This window comes from Lagopus leucura, unplaced genomic scaffold (assembly GCF_019238085.1).
Source record: "Lagopus leucura isolate 7727_CA_CO unplaced genomic scaffold, USGS_WTPT01 259-9_obj-0_obj, whole genome shotgun sequence".
In the NCBI taxonomy this organism is placed as follows: domain Eukaryota; kingdom Metazoa; phylum Chordata; class Aves; order Galliformes; family Phasianidae; genus Lagopus; species Lagopus leucura.
Window position 1 is genome coordinate 1 of NW_024964837.1, and position 15718 is coordinate 15718.

Here is a 15718-nt window from a genome sequence, read left to right on the forward strand (position 1 = left end):
GGCCCCCCCCCCCCCCCGCTGCAGGGCCGGCACCAACCGCGGTGTGTGCGTCCCACCCCGGTGCCGTGCCCCCCACGGGTGGGAATGCCCTATCTGCATTGCTTGCCCCCCCTCCGTGTGCGTTGCCCTACAGATATGGTGCCCCCCCGAGGTGGCTGTGTTTGCAGGGCTGTGCATTTAGGAGGCACCCTGTATTACCACTGACCCATGTGCTGCTGCTTGCCGTGGGGCTGCGGGGCTCCCCGTCCCTGTTCTGTGGTGCTCTGTGCTTCCCTCCCAGTCCCAACCCTCATCTGTATGGTCTGCAGCAGCCTAAAAATAACACCCCACACCCCCCCGCAGCCCTTTCCCCGGGGGGGGCTCTGCAACAAAACGCATCTCAGGGTGTCCCGGGGTGTTTGCCTGCGCTGCAGAGCCCTCCGAGCTGCCGATCCTCTGCGCCCAGCAGGGCTGTGAATGCAGCTTTCTAATAAAGACCGCATCTAATTATGAGCTGCGTCCTCGAGCCCTCAAAGCGCTCGGAGGGGATGCGGCAGAGTTGGAGCGACTGCCATCGCTGCTCGTCACGTGCCAGGTTTGTGAGCCGATGCCCTGCTGCAGTGGGGATGGGCAGCACTGCTGGGCGAGAAGCAGCCGGGCAGCGAGGGGCCATCTTGTGCTGCTGGGGCATCTCAGGTCGTGCATCTGCACACCTGCTGTGCCCGGCTTCCCCATCATTAGCATTACGGGGCTGCATTGCCTGCAGCACGCAGACATCATCGCCCTGCCGTGACTGGGTGCAGTCTCTGCTCTCAGCCTCCCCTCTCCAGCTCAGGAGAGCGAGCATGAGTTAATGATGGCACTCACTGCGCGTAGCAAAACCTGCAGCGTCCCACAGCCCGCTGACCTTGGGGTGCGGGCGCAGCGCCAGGGGTCGGGTGCCACCTAGGGGCTCCTCCTGTGCCTTGGAAGCTCTCCATTGCCTGAGTTGTAAGGTAAAAGCCAGGACAGGCACAGTTTGCTGTGGTCAGGAAGTAGGAAGGCACTGACTGTGGTCGTCTGTGTCCTGCGATGGCTGAGCCCTTCTGCAGGCAGGCTGTGGGTGCTGCAGGGTGGCTCTCACTGGAGGTATTCCCCTGCTCACCCATCAGCATGCGTCTGAGCCGTGCTGTTTCTGTGTTCCAGCTCCTTGCGCGCATTGAGCGCATGGAAAGAAGAGTGCAGCTGGTGAAGAAGGACACCGAGAGAGAAAAACACAGGATTTTCCAGGGCTTCGAGGTGGATGAGAAGGCTGAAGCAGAGGCGTGTGAGAAACTGCCACTGGAATGCCCACAGGAACTGCTGGAGCCCTCGCAAACCCTGCAGCCCAAGCACTTCCCCTACGGCCGGAATGGGAAGGGGCATAAAAGGTAGAGGGTGCTGCGGGGCCGCGGGTGGGGTGTGTGGGGAAGTGTGGGGCTCAGCCAGCTGGCTGTGGGTTTCCCTTTCTCCTGCCTCTGCTCCAGCCAGGCTCGGTCTCACTGTGTTTTCCCATTCTGTTTGCGGTCCTGCTTTTGATTAAAACCCCAGAGATGTGTGTTTGTGGTGCCTGGCGCCCACACGCCTCTCCTGCGTGTGCAAATGCTCTTAAAAAGCAGCAGTGATGCACCTGAGAGGGAAAAGTCTTGAAGCTGTCAGTGGAGCAGCGGCGTGCAGGGCTGGCAGCTCTGGGTGCTGCAGCTCAGCAGTCCTCTCTCTTGCAGGAAGCCGGCGTTTGGGAGCGCAGAGAGGAAAACGCCCGTTAAGAAATTGGTGTCTGAGTTCTCAAAGGTGAAGGGTAAAACTCTGAAGCACTCTCCGGTGAAAGAGGAGTCGAGTGGTTCTTTGTCTGAAACTGTTTGCAAACGAGAACTGCGGAGCCAAGAGACTCCAGAAAAAAACAGGTCGCTGCTGGAGACCCCGCTCAGACCCTCCGCCCCGCTGAAGGGCCCCAGCAGCCACCCCAAGGAAAAGGGCTTCTTCAGCGAGATAGACGATCTGCCCTACCTTTCCACCACGGAAATGTACTTGTGTCGCTGGCATCAGCCCCCCCCATCACCGTTGCCGTTACGAGAGCCCTCCCCAAAGAAGGAGGAGACTGTAGCAAGTAAGCGATGGAGAGCCTGCAGAAGGTGTGCAGGCGGGGCTGGCAGCTGGTGGAGCATTGCCTGCCTTGGGAGCCCTGTGCCCTTCCCCAGAGCTGGCACAGAGCAGCGTCCTGGATGCAGTGGAGATAAGGAGCAGATTGTCTGCGCTGCCCGAGCGCTCCAGGCCCTCTCTGGCTTGTGCTGCCTGTGCTGGGCAGCAGGGCAGGGGGCTCTGGGTCCCGCTCTGCACGTGTCAAACCAGCCTGGTTTCCAGCACAGCCTGTGTGCCTGTTTGAGCAAAATGTGAAGCAACTTCCTGCCTGTGGTTGGGAAATGTGTTTCTGGGTTGGTGCAGTGCAGTGTGATGTGTTTGTTCCTCGCCAGAGCGCCTGGGCAGAATCCCTGCCTTCTGCTGGGCCCTGTTCTGGGTGTTTTCCTCCTAGCCCCACAGTGCAGCCTGACTTGGGGAAGGAAAAGCCCTGAGCTCTGTGAGGTGCCCAGCATACAGTGGGAATGGGGAGCTGCCAGGTTTGCTGCATTGCCAGCTGCCTGCAAACACTGGATAGCAAAATGTTGTGAGTGAGGAGGAGGCCTCTGCATTCCATCCCAGTGCCTCAGGTCTGCAGCGAGAGGCAGGGCAGCTTCCAGCCCTCCCTGTGCTGCCAATCCCAGAGCAGCCTGGCTGGAGCCTCCTGGAGCTTGGGACTGGTGGCGTAGAGTGAGCTTGCAGTGCCTCTGTGCTGGGTTAACATCTGAACCTTCCCCTTGCAGTTCCATCTTGGAGGGACCATGTTGTGGAGCCCCTGCGAGACCCCAACCCCTCAGACATCCTGGAGGTACGTGCGAGTCACGGCTGGCCCTGTGTGTGTGGCTGAGGTTGCAGCAGCCTTCTTGTCACCATCAGAACCGATGGTTGAAGGCACCTGCAGCGGGTGAGGGGGACAAATGAGTGCAGGGGGCAGCACCCATCTCCCTTTCTCTTTATGCAGAACCTCGATGACAGCGTGTTTTCCAAACGGCATGCAAAACTGGAGTTGGATGAAAAACGAAGGAAAAGGTAGGAATAAATGCAGTGCTGCAAACGTAGGCCCTGCTGGCCTGCATGGCTGCTGGCACCCAGCTGCAGCTCCTCACTGCCTACGGGTCACTGTTTTCCAGATGGGATATCCAAAGGATCAGGGAACAAAGAATTTTACAGCGACTGCAGCTCAGAATGTATAAAAGGAAAGGAATTCAGGAGTCGGAGCCTGAAGTTACCTCATTTTTCCCTGAGCCGGATGATGGTGAGTGCCTGGCAGTGCAGGGAGGGCTGCCCGCCCTCTGCAGCTCTGTGACACCGTTTCTCTCCCACAGTGGAAAGCTTGTTGATCACCCCCTACCTGCCTGTCGTTGCCTTTGGCCGCCCCTTACCCAAACTGACCCCACAGTGAGTACAAAGGGGCACTGGAGATGGGACGTCGCGGATGGGGATGGTGCTGTGGGGTGCTGAGTGCTGGTTCTGCTTGCAGGAACTTCGAGCTGCCCTGGCTGGATGAGCGCAGCCGCTGCCGGCTGGAGGTGCAGAAGAAGCAGACCCCCCACCGGACCTGCAGGAAGTAGCAGCGCAGCGGAGCCGGGAGCTCTGTACGTTGCTGAGTCCTTGCCCTCTTTGTTCGTGTTCAGGGATGGTTTTGTTCCCTCCATGCCCTGGTTTTGTTCTCTCGTTTTCTTTTCAACACGTTTCAGACTCGTCCCCGCCGCCTGTGCTTTGAGCTGGGGTTTGTCTCCCATTTGTGTTCCTCCCTCCTCAGCAGCCCTGCGTGCAGCAGTGGGGTGGGAGCCTCCTGTGGGCCCCAGCGGGTCTCGGTGTCCGTGGCAGGCATGGACCGGGCCCAGCCTGTGCTCCGTGGGGAAGGGCTGCGGCGGCGCTGGCCCTGATCTGGTGTTGGGTCAGGAAACAGCGCTGAGCAGCTGCCCGAGGCTGAAGCTTCCGTCAGCCACCGCCTTTGTGTTGTTCCTGTTGAGTGGCTGTAACGTGGTGGGAGGAGAGTTTTAAAAGGAAACGAAAACAAACTTCTTTTTCTTTTTCTTTTTCTTTTTTTTTTTTTTCTTTTTTTTTTTTTTTCCTCGTGTGTGAAATAGAAATCCTCAACGCACAACGTTGGTTCTTTTTTAATTTAAGCCTTCTGAGGGTGGCAGCGTGGCAGCGACCCGACCCCCCTCACGCTGTGCCAGGAGGAGCCCCGTTCTGTGCCAGGCTGTTCCTACGGGCGCAGTGCTGGAGGGCGCTGCTCGCCGCTCCCCGCGGCTGAGCGGCAGGAAATGGGGAACAAACGTTAATTAAACGCATCGCCCCGCCCTGCCGTGCGCGTGCGGCCTGGGCCCGGCCCGGAGCCCGCCCCGTGTGCCTGGGTCGCTGTGTAAATACCCCCGGTGCTGACTCAATGCAGACGTTTTGTTTGTTTGTTTGTTTGTTTGTTCTGTTTTTGGTTGTTTTTTTTTTTTCCTTTTTTTTTTTTTTTTCAATAAAAGCGGAAAAACAGCGGCTGCGTGTCGCTGCCTTCCTTCCCCCCCGTGACCTCTGGCCTCTGCGCCGTCTCGCGCGTGACGTCACTTCCGCCTCCGGGCCGTGCCCTCGGCGCGCGCCCGCCCCCTGCCGGGGAGCGGGAACAGCCGCGGGGATCGATGGGAGGGCGCGCCGCGTGACGTCACAGCGCGCGAGGGCCGCCGGGAGCCGTAGTCCGTTCCCGCGGTGCCCCGCGGCGCCGCCCGCCCCTGCGGTTGCCCCAAGATGGCGGACCGGCGGCGGCAGCGCGCCTCGCAGGACAGCGAGGACGACTCGGACTCGGCCGCCTCCGACAGCGGCGACTCCGCCGCCAGCCCCGCCCGCTCCCGCTCCGGCTCCGCTTCGCCGCGGCCTTCGCACCGCCCTCCGCGAGGCGCCGCCGGAGCTCTGAGCGCGGGGCCGCGGGGCCGCGGGGCCGAAAGCGCCGCCGGGGGAGGGGCGGCCAAAAGCGCTCCGCAATCCGAGTGTGTGAGTGGGGCGGGGGGGAGCGGCGGTCCGCGTCTCTCGTGCCTCCCGGTGGTGCCGCGCGGCTCTCACGGTGTCAACGCTCCGCTGCGCCCGGCGCTGCCCGATCCTCGCGGCTCCCTGCTCGCGGGGCTCGGTTGAGCTGAGCTCCCGGGCCGGATGCTGCCCTTCACTCCCTTCTGTTAAAGCGCCTTTTTTTTCCTCTTTAGGAAAGCGAGGACGGCATCGAAGGCGATGGTGAGTAACGGCTGTGTCGCTGCGTGTGCTCACGGTGTGTGCAAAGGGAAACGGGGAAGGCGCTGCTTCCTGCAGTGCTGCAGCTGCAGTCCTGAGCATCGGCCATAATACTGCAAATGGGGGTGCAGGGGGTGCTGGTCAGCCCTCCCCAGGCCCAGCTGGGTCCCCCCACGTAGGGTGGTGCTTTTCCTCAAGGGCTCTTCGTGCTGCTGTGATACCACGCTACGTGGCCATGTGGTGTATTTGCTGGTGATGGCCCAGGACCCGGTGCTGCGATCACGGGGAGCTGTGCTGCTCTTCCTGCCCTGACAATGCCTCCTTTTTCTCCCCTGCAGCTGTGCTGTCAGATTATGAAAGTGCAGAGGACTCGGAGGTAAGTCAGACTGCGTGTCCTGGTGGTGGAAGGGCTCTGTGGGGTGAATTCACCTCGTGTAATTTTAGCACAACACTGGTTTGTGCCCTTCATTCTCATCTGCAGCAGCTGTATCTGTCTCCAGGCTGCAGCTCATGCGCTGTGTGCGTGTTACAGAGCTGTGCTGCGCTGCAGCCATTGGTGTGAGGGGAAAACGGGTTCTCCAGGTGCAGTTCCTCCTCCCCCGACGGTTCTGTCAGGGCAGGGCGGGTGCTGCTGCACCTGTGCTGCTGCAAGGTGAATGCAGGACAAGCACGTGGTCCGTTTCAGTCCTCAGACATCGCGTGGTGGGAGCGGAACGGCTAAGAAGGGTGTGGAAGAAGGGTGTAGGATGGCGGCTGCGTTGTAATTAGTTGAAATTAAAAGCTTAGCGCTGGGTTGGAAGCATCCCAAGGGGCATCCCTGATGTCTGTGTGTGGCACTGGGTCAGTGAGACGCCTGCATGCAGGCAGCTCTGCACTGCGTGTGCTGGGAGAACCTCCCCTGTGTGCTGAGTGCTGTGCTGGAGGGGCAGCCTTGGCCGCAGCCCATGGCAACACACTGCCCTGCGTTCTGAGATCAGAGGCGTTTGGAGAAGCAGTCTGTTCCGAGGCAGGCTTTGTGGAGATCCTGAGGTGGGCATTGGTTTAAAATGAAAACCGCAAACTGAGGCGGATGGAATGGAAGCTGCCGGGGCTGTGCAGTGCTGGAGAGGCCGTGCCCTGGGCAGGAAGGAGGGGGCAGCTCCCCTGGGCGACGCAGCCAGGCGGTGTTGCATCACCGGGTGCCAGGATGGCTCTGTTCCTGAGCCTAAAAATAATGCCATGTCTGGGTTTCCCCGGCGTAAACAAAAGGAGCAGTTGATGTGCAAATAGGCTGTGTTGAAAGAGAAAAATAGAGCAGCCTTCTTGTTAATCACACCGGGCTATTTTTAGTGGCCATCCCAAGCTGAGCAAGGCTTGCAGGCTCCTGGAGGGTGAAATGAGGTCACGCTCCTGAGAGCAGAGAGCTTGGAGTGAGTCAGCTGGGGAACTGCAGGGAATGAGGGGCTGCAGTGGGAGAGAGGGACAGCGAGGGCCCGGCAGCGTGGCTGTCACCCCATCATGGAGCTCCCATGGGCTCCTGGGCTGCAGGAGGCACACGTGGCACTCAGGGGCGGTGAGGGGGAGCTGCTCCCAGCTCTGTGCTGGCAGCTGTGGTTGTTTGGTCTGATGTCACCAGTGGCAGCTGCTGGGGAGAGACCTTGGGCTTAATCTTTGTCTTTTCTGTAAAGATAGAGGGGTAGTGAGGACTTTGGGAGCAAATCCTGTGCTGTGAAATGGTCAGAGGTGTCAAAAGCGGAATGGGAACTGACCTGTAGGTGTGGGGACTTTGGGAAATCACCAGGAGAGCCGCTGCTCCAGGTGTGTGTGTGAGTAAAGCGGGGCTCTTTCAGGCAGAGGAAGAGGATTACAGCGAGGAAGAAAGTGCCAAAGTGGAACTGAAGCAGGATAGCAATGATTCCTGTGAGTCTGCAGCAAAAGTGGAGAAAGGGGATGAGAAACTGGACTCGAAAGGTGCCGTAACCGGTGAAAGGCAAAGTGGGGACGGGCAGGTAGGTGGTATCTGTGTGCTCCCTGCTCTGCGGGGAGCTTCTTGCAGCGGGGCTGCTGCAGTGTTAGGAGCTGTCTGATTTTGACAGGAGAGCACCGAACCTGTTGAGAATAAAGTTGGGAAAAAAGCTCCCAAGCACCTGGATGACGACGAGGATCGGAAGAACCCAGCTTACATCCCACGCAAAGGGCTCTTCTTTGAGCACGATCTCCGAGGGCAGACGCAGGAGGAGGAGGTCAGGTATGTGGCGCCGCCCGGCCCCGGTGATGCTTGCAGCGCTTGTGACGTGCTGGGAAGGATCAGCAAAGAGCTTTTCTGTTCTCTGGCCCAGCTGCCTGCTAGCAGTGTTCTGCAGGGACGTCTTGGCTTTTAGTTTTGTAAAAGCAGGGACTGGGCACAGTAAACACGAGTAAAGCCTGTTTCCAGTGGGCAGCTGCCGAGCAGGAGGAAGGAGAGATGCTGCCTCCCACCCGCATTCTGCCCTCCAAGCCTTTGCTGTGGGTTGGAGCTGCTGTCTCTGGCTTCCTCACAACCTGCTGTTCCTCCCCATGTGTGCAGGCCGAAGGGTCGGCAGCGGAAGCTGTGGAAGGACGAGGGCCGCTGGGAGCACGACAAGTTCCGGGAGGACGAGCAGGCCCCCAAAACCAGGCAGGAGCTGATTGCTCTGTATGGCTACGACATCCGCTCCGCTCACAACCCTGATGACATCAGGCCGAGGAGGATGCGCAAACCGAGGTGAGCAGCGGGCAGAGCGCGGCCTGCTCCTCGTGGGGGGCAGCCTCAGCCCTCTGCAGCGGGCTCTAAGCAGGGCTGGGGGCTCAGTCCTGGAAGTCGTGTCCCGGAGGCTCCCCTGCCCTGGCTTTTGGTTCCAGTCCTTCGCACTGCTGTTATCCCTCAGGTTTGGGAGCCCCCAGCGAGACCCCAACTGGTCCAACGAGCGGCCCAACAAGCCCCCCCGGCACCAGGGCTCAGACGGCACTTCTGCTGCCCCACGAACCTTCACCAGCAGGAGCTCTGCGGGAACGGGGAGGATGCCCCCTCCCAGAAACTACCCGAGGGTGGGGGGCTACAAGGAAACCCGCCCAGGATACCGAGCTTCAGAAGCCAGCGTGCAGCACCCGTCCCGAAATGGTGAGCAGGGCAAACAGGAGAGCAGCTATCGAGCGAAACGTTCGGAGCAGAGCCCACCGAGAGAGAAGTCACCAGAAGTGGAAGCAGGGCACGTCCACGGCAGCCCTGTCAAGGAGGAGGGCGCCCTGGAAAACCAGAGCGACGCCGTGCAGCCGCCGCCAGACAGACCAATAGAAAAGAAGTCTTATTCCCGGGCAAGGAGGACCAGAGTCAAAGCTGGGGACGCGGGGAAGCTGGCGGATGACGTGCCTGCTCTGGAAGCTCCTGCGACACCAAAACCTGTCCAAGCTGAGGCGTCCCCCCCGCCAGCAAAGAGCAACTGGGAGTCGCCAGTGGAATCCAGCTTGGATGGACTTGAGCAGGAGATGATTCAGATGAATCTGACGGAGCAGAACTGGAGCCCGGGGCAATCTCAGTTCTTACAGCCCCGGGAGCTGCGGGGTGAGTGTGTGCCAGCTGGCAGCTTGGGTGCTGCTGCCCCTGCCTGGGGTCTGCAGCCACGTAGGCGGTCAGAGCTGAGCAGTGTGATGCTGTCCCAGCTGTGGAGGGTGGTGGAGACTCACGAGGTGGAGAAAATGCAGTGGGACAACGGGAAGGGACAAAACAGAACATAAAAATGAGGAAATTAAACGTTCTGTTGTAGGTGAACTGGGTTAAGGCTCAGATGGGCATCAGAGCAGACTCCTCCTTACCCTATTTGTTAAGAATGGGGGAAGGGTCAGTGAAGGGGAAGGGCTGTGCAGGAAGCAGGCAGCAGGAACTTGCGGAGCAGTGTGAGTCACAGCCAGGCTCAGAGCTGGAGTTCAGAGGATAAAGAGCATTACGTGTGGTTATGGGTGAGGGTGATGAGTAACTGGGCTCCTGTGGTGTGCTGCTGGGGGCAGGAGGGACCCGGCCTCCCTTCATCAACACAGGCATGCTGCAGGCTCTGAGCTGCTCTCTGGCGGTGCCGCTTGGCTGCGAATCCAGTGGTGTGGTTGCAGGAGGCCAATCTGTGCTGGGAAGTGGGCAGGCAGGCTGAGCAAAGGACCGAATTCTTGTGGGGCAGCCATTCCAGAGGTCGTGCAGACGTAATCATCAATTTGCAGAATTAAGGTTTTTACTGGGGAGAGTCAGAGTCCTTCCCAAGAGAAACAAAACTGGAGCAAGGAGAAGAAAGTGACCTGCTGCTGTCCTAAGCTCTTGAGGGTTGGGTCTGTGGAAGCAGATCTTCCTGCACACAGCGGTGTGAGCAGAGCCTTGCCTTGATCGTAGACCAGAGTGGGCAGGCTGTAAACGTGCCACTAGAACAAGAGTTTGGAAGCTGATTCACAGCTGAGATGACGTGGTGCTGCTGGTGGCTGTTTGTGATGCTTACGCTGTCCCATGCGGACCCAGGAGCAGAGCTGAGACCAGAACCTGAATTTTGAGCGGAGGATTTCTTTCAGGCAGATGTGAAATGCACTGAGCAGAGTGGATGATCGTGCAGTGACACAACAGCTTCTGGTTTGCTCTGAGATGTCTGGAATGGCAGTCAGAGAGCTGGAGTTGCTGGGAGGTTCTCACAGGGGAGGCGGCGCGGGGTCTCCTGGCGTTGGTGCACAGCTCCCAGCACCGGTGACAGCGAGGTGGCTGAGAACAAATGCAACCCATAAGAACCAGTTTGCTTCTTCCTTAGGTATTCCCAACCATCTGCACGTGGGAACTGGGCCGCCCCCTCAGTTCAACAGGATGGAGGAAATGGTAAAGCACGTCGCTTATGGAAGCGGGGAAGCCGAGCCTTGCTTTGACCGTGGGCTGGAATAATCAGAGCGTGGCTGGGGCACCTCAGCCCTCCCCTTTCTGTGTGCCGTGGTTCTCTGTGACCCACAGAGGCCGGGGGGGGCAGTGGGGGCTCCCTGCTGGGCACCGACTGCTGCTTTGTCTCCCGCAGGCGGTGCAGGGCGGCCGTGCCAAGCGCTACTCCTCGCAGCGGCAGAGACCCCCAGTGCCAGAGCCGGCCCCCCCCATGCACATCAGCATCATGGAGGGGCACTACTACGACCCACGTGAGTGACCCCCTCCTGTCCCCTATGCTCAGGGGCTGAAGTTGGGCTTTGCTCCCCTTCCTTTTGTCAGGAGCAGTGCTGCTTTGTCTCTGCTGCTCTGAGCCGCCCTGCGCTGATCTCGGTGTGCAGCGTTGCTCTCCTGCCCCAGGCAGGGGCTCCAAAGGCGCTGCTTTTTCTGTGAGACGTTAAAACTGGCCAGAAATCAGAGCAGCAGGGAGAACTGCTGAACACAAAGATGGGTTTGGAATTTATTCCGGCATGTAAAGTGAGAGAGGAGAAAGTCCCTGAGCGTTCTGCATTGTGAAGGGAATAGGAAGCTCTGCTGTGGGAGCACGCAGCATCTGGGAGCTGGGTGGGCTGTGTGCTGTTCTGGTAGGAGTGGAGCTCCCAGCACTGCGTTCGAGTGCAGTAACTGTAGGTGGCTTGGATCTGCGGTGCTGCAGTAGAACAAAACGTGGTGGGGGTTTTCTTATGCTCTGCTCTGTGTTGCAGTACAATTCCAGGGACCAATCTACACCCACAGTGAGAACCCGGCCCCACTGCCGCCCCAGGGGATGATCGTGCAGCCAGAAATGCACCTCCCTCATCCAGGTGAGGAGCACGGGGCAGCCGGGCCGGCTTTGCACAGCCTCTGTCCTTTTCTGTGGCATGGAGGAGACCTGCTTCCCTCGTGCATTAGGGTTGAATTCATATCAGTCTTCAGGGAGGAAAAATAGCCGTGCCTGGCTCTCGCAGGCAGTGCAGACTGAGATCATCTCACTGCCTTGGCAGCTTCTAGCTGCACGGCCACTGTGCTGCAGGCAGCCTGGCCAGGCCATTCCCCGGCAGCATGGTGTGGGGCTGTGCCAGCTGCTGTGCCAGGCTGGGTCTTCATTCCCTGCTGCTCGTAGCTCAGAAGAGAAAAGCAGAAATGAGAGCTGTTGGATTGGGGTGTTCTCCATGTCGCCTGCAGAACCGTTTCCTGTAGTGGACGTGCTGATTGGGGCCGCGTCCGGTTCCCGAGCCGAGGCCGGGGGGGCCGTGTGCTCTGCTCAGAGCTTCCCCTTTTCTTTCCCCAGTGCAGGAGCTGAGCTCCACAGGCTGTAGGAGAAGCCTCTGCCCTTCTCCTGCCTGCAGCACGGATGGCGCAGCCTGCTGCCCTCTGCCCCCATGGCAGCCCCGGCCCCACAGCGCTCTGCCCCAGCAGGACGTGGCGCTCAGCTCCTCCTTGTCGCTCTTTCAGGTTTACATCCCCACCAGCCAGCAGCCCCGATGGCAAACCCTGGCCTCTACCCCCCGCCGGTCTCCATGCCCCCAGGGCAGCCCCCGCCGCAGCAGCTTCTCGCCCCGACTTACTTCTCCCCGCCTGGAGTCATGAATTTTGGGAATCCTGGCTACCCGTACCCCCCAGGAGCGCTGCCCCCGCCGCCCCCTCCGCACCTCTATTCCAACACCCAGGTGAGCCGTGCTGCCTTTCCTTCCTGCCGGAGCCGCGGGTGCCCTGAGCCTGGGAGGGGGCTGCAGCAGCAGTGCTGCCCCCAGCGGCGGCTGTTTGCTGCCGTTTGCTTCTCTGCTGGAGGTGGGCACCGGAAGGAACCGCCGCCACCTCTGTGCTTTGCTTAACTCGCATTTGGGGTCTCGAGTGTGGCGTGGCTGTGTTGGAGGATCCAAAGCTAGGATTTTCCCCCGTCGAGCTGGGCGCCGTCCCACGGGAGGCTGGGAGCTGCTCAGCCAAAGGCATCCTGAGAACTGTTTGGATGCCCTCTGTGCACACCGGGAGCTGCCTGCTGCCGTTCCTCAGCGCCGCCCGGGCAGCCCTGGCTGTGAGCAGTGCTTGCAGGGCTGGCTTTTCCCGTTCCTGGCCCGGCTCCGTGTGAGCGGGGAGCAGCGCCCGCCCCTCCCGGCGGCAGCCCGACGTCCCCGAGGCCGCGCGAGGCGCACGGCTGACACGCAGCGGCAGGACGGAGCCCCGCAGCTTCCCGAGCTTCGCTGCTCGGATCGGAGCCGCCGCACGGGGCTGGGGGCGCGGCCTGGATCCGCCGCCGTCTGCTCCCCGCGATGCCGGTGCTGCGGCACTCGGTGCTGAGCGTGCCGCTCTCCGGCAGCAGGCGCAGTCCCAGGTGTTCGGGGGGGTCACGTACTACAACCCTGTCCAGCAGCAAGTGCAGCCCAAACCCTCACCGCCGCGCAGGACGTCGCAGCCCGTCACCATCAAGCCGCCGCCTCCCGAGGTACCGCCCCTCGTCCCTCTGCGCGTCCCTTTCCCCGTCCCTTCTGCCCGTCTGCCTGCTGCTGTCCCCTGAGCTGTGTGTGGTGCTGCGGCCTCCCTCTCCCACCCGAAAAAAAAATGTGTTGTTCCAAGGACGTTTTAAAATTGCCTCGTTGTTGACATGTCCCAAACCTCAGCTTCTCGTTGCAGGTGGTAAGCAGGGCTCCAGTTAATTTGAGTTTCTAAATACTTTAAATCTAACCCACGTAAAAAGTAAGTCGGAATTTGACTCTCGCTTTCTCTTTCTGCTCAGGGTAGGAAAAAAAAATGCTTCAGAGGGAATAAGGCCAGCACTGAGCTTAGGAGGCAGTGCCTGCGGTGGGAGAGCAGCGCCAGGATGCTGGCAGCACCCGGCACAGGCAGCAGCCTTCAAGGCTGCATGGAGCCGAGAGCCGTTGCTCTGCTCTGGGGACAGGTTTCTCAGCGCAGCTCTGCTCTCTGTGTGTGCGCCCGAGTGCCACGTGTGTGTCTGGTTCCCTTTGTCGTGTGTCGCCGTGCCGCTGCGCCCCGGGTTGGGCAGCGCTGCTCCCCTGCGCCTCCCCCAGCCGGGAAGCGCAGCCGCTGGAGATCCGCCCGAGCGTCCCTGCGGGGAGCCGCGCTCCGCGGGGCCTCGTCCGGGAGCCGGCCCTGGAGCGGGGGGGGGGGCGGCGGGGCGGGGGGCGGCGGGCGCAGCGCTGCGCGGTGCTGAGCCTCCGTCTCCTTTCTGCTCCCCCAGGACAGCAAAGGTGAGAAGGTGAAGGAGAGGAGCGGCACGTAGGGATGCGGCCGTGGAACCCCAGCGTCGGACCCGGCGGTTCTGCACCGGGAGGCCGCGTCCGGCTGCGATGCGGGATGCCGTCGGCTTCCGCTTTGCTCGGGGCCGTCGCCTCCGTGCCCGGACCGCCCCCCGGCTGCCGGCCCTCCTCCCCTCCCCTGACCCTCAGGCGGCACCGGGGTCAGTGGCCGCGAGGTCTCACCCACTTCCCCCTTCTACTGAGCCTCCCCTTCTCCCTTTCTAGGATGTTCAACTCAGCTGCTTGATTGTGGTCTCTGTTTTTATTTAAGGAATGAACCGGCTCCTTCAGTAAAGCTGATTTGTTTCTTTTGGGTATTTGGACTCCGTGTGTCTGCCGTGCTGCAGCGCGACCCCCAGCCCTGCTCCGTTCTCATCCTCAATTCTCTTTTTAAATTAGCGAGTCTATTCCTGTGGCTGTGAGAGCAGCTGAGCTTCGCGCAGAGCCTCTCTGCTGCTTTTCCTGCACGGCTGCACCCCGGGCAGCCCCGGCCGCAGCTGGAGGCTCCCAACCCGGGATGCCGTGCACGGATTTGGGCTCGCGGAGCCTCCCCGCCCGCTCCGTGCACTGCGGGCTTCCTGCTGCCCGGCCCTTCGGAGGCACGGAGCTTCACGGGCACCCCGCATCTGCCCGCACAACCGGCCCGACCGGGCGCGGTGCTGCTGGGGGCGGCGCCCGGCGAGTCCCGACGCGCCCCGCGTGGGCTGCCGCTCCGCTGCCGCCCGGCTCGGTGGCTGCTCGGTTCCCGTCGGCGCTGCTTTGGCCGTGCCCGGTGGGTCTCGGTGCCGGTGTGGGTCGCGTTTCCGAGCATCGCGGCCGCGGTGGCACCGAGCGCTGAGGAAGCAGCGTTGGATCGATGCGGAGATGAGGGCGGTGCGGGACCGCGGGGCTCCAATTCCCCCCCCCCGGGCCGGGGCAGCGCGTGGGGGTGAGGACGGAGCGCGGCCCGTTGCCACAAGGAGGGAACCCACGCGCCACGCAGCTCCACCCGCTCCCCCAAAGTGCTCGTGGGGCGGCTTTGGGGGCAGCAGCGGTGGGAGAGGGGCTGTGAGCCCCGTGCTGCAGGGAGGTGGGCTCGTGGGGTTCTCTGCCTCCGTGCGCTCCTTCCTCCCACCCGTGGGCGCTCTGAGCGGAGCCCGGGGGCTGTGCCCCCCCCCTAAAGCTCCCCCCCCCCCCCACGGCTGCAAATGGAGGCGCATCGGGCGGGCAGAGCCGCGGCAGCTCCCGGCTCGTTAGGAGAAATAACAGCGCATTAATTATAACAGCTCCGCGCCAGCGCTGCCCCCGTCCCCGAGCTGCAATTGGGGCATCGCGGATTTGGGCCGCGTTCCCGGTGACCCCCCCCCCCAACCGTGCCTCGGTTTCCCGTCCCGACCCCGCGCTGAGGGTCCGAGGGGAGCGCAACGCGGAGCCGCGCGTGGAGGGGACACGCGGGGACACGGCTGCGTTCTGCCACCGCCCCCCGACTCCCCCCCCCGCGCGGCCGGGAGTTGCCAGGCAACGAGGGATGGAGGCGAACCGCGAACAAAGCCGCAGCGGGAACCCCCGCTCATCCACCCCCTCGTACCCACGGGCTTTTCCCACGCCGGTTTTTGGGGGGGGGGGGGCGGCGTGGGATGCGCGCTGCCTGAGCGCTCCGCGCGGTGGGCGTACGGCGGAGAGCGCTGCGGCGCGGCGCTGCGGGCGGGGGGGGCCACGCGTGACCGCGACGCTCCGCCCGGGGCCGGGGGCGGGCAGGTGCCGGGCGGGGCGGGGCGGCGGCGCCGGGCCCCCCCCACTCTCTCCGGAGCCCGAGCGCGAGCGGAGCCGCCCCCCCGCCCCGCACCGCCCCGCACCGCCCATGGCCCCGCGAGGCGCTCCGCGGCCATGAAGCCGCTGGAGAAGTTGCTGAAGAAGCCCGGCGCGCACCTGCCCGCACCGCTGCCCGCACCGCGCCGCCACAGCGCGGCCCCCCCGGAGGAGCCCCCGGGGCCGGCGGGGGGCGAAGGGCGACGGTTGGAGCTGCGTCCTCCCGAGGTCCCCCCCCCCGCCGCCGCCGCCGCGGTCCCCGTTGGCGCTGTCCCCGTCGGAGCTGTCCCCGGGGGGGGACCGCGCCGCGCTCAGCCCGGAGCCGCCGCCGCCGCCCCCCCCGCGCTGCTGCTGCCGCTGCCCCCCCGCCGCGCCCGCGCCCCCCGAGCGCCTCCTGAGCGCCGTCCTCGAACGGCTGCCGGCGGGGGGGGGGGCA

The 15718-nt window shown here is 62.5% G+C and overlaps 2 protein-coding genes across 8 annotated transcripts; both read left to right on the forward strand.

Annotated features, from left to right (window-relative positions):
• Positions 1-345: 345 nt before the first annotated feature.
• MSL1 (MSL complex subunit 1) lies at positions 346-4581 on the forward strand. Of its 4 annotated transcripts, none has more exons than XM_042892277.1 (8): positions 346-574; positions 1165-1388; positions 1722-2104; positions 2856-2920; positions 3074-3141; positions 3243-3367; positions 3438-3510; positions 3593-3835. In XM_042892277.1, exons 2-8 carry the CDS (start codon positions 1186-1188, stop codon positions 3681-3683), a joined length of 1008 nt encoding a protein of 335 aa, XP_042748211.1. In that variant the 5' UTR covers positions 346-574; positions 1165-1185; the 3' UTR covers positions 3684-3835. The 4 variants fall into 4 exon arrangements, with proteins under 4 accessions (XP_042748211.1, XP_042748210.1, XP_042748209.1 ...); XM_042892276.1 differs by lacking the exon at positions 346-574 and adding an exon at positions 4206-4581 and having other exon boundaries at positions 606-1388; positions 3593-3707; XM_042892275.1 differs by lacking the exon at positions 346-574 and having other exon boundaries at positions 606-1388; positions 3593-3707; positions 3810-3835.
• Positions 4582-4854: 273 nt separating this feature from the next.
• Positions 4855-13811, forward strand: CASC3 (CASC3 exon junction complex subunit). Of its 4 annotated transcripts, none has more exons than XM_042892272.1 (14): positions 4855-5097; positions 5304-5331; positions 5667-5704; positions 7158-7316; positions 7404-7555; positions 7874-8050; positions 8214-8887; positions 10104-10168; positions 10359-10473; positions 10966-11064; positions 11696-11910; positions 12561-12683; positions 12859-12934; positions 13437-13811. In XM_042892272.1, exons 1-13 carry the CDS (start codon positions 4855-4857, stop codon positions 12892-12894), a joined length of 2124 nt encoding a protein of 707 aa, XP_042748206.1. In that variant the 3' UTR covers positions 12895-12934; positions 13437-13811. The 4 variants fall into 4 exon arrangements, with proteins under 4 accessions (XP_042748206.1, XP_042748207.1, XP_042748205.1 ...); XM_042892273.1 differs by having other exon boundaries at positions 12872-12934; XM_042892271.1 differs by lacking the exon at positions 12859-12934 and having other exon boundaries at positions 12558-12683.
• Positions 13812-15718: the final 1907 nt, after the last annotated feature.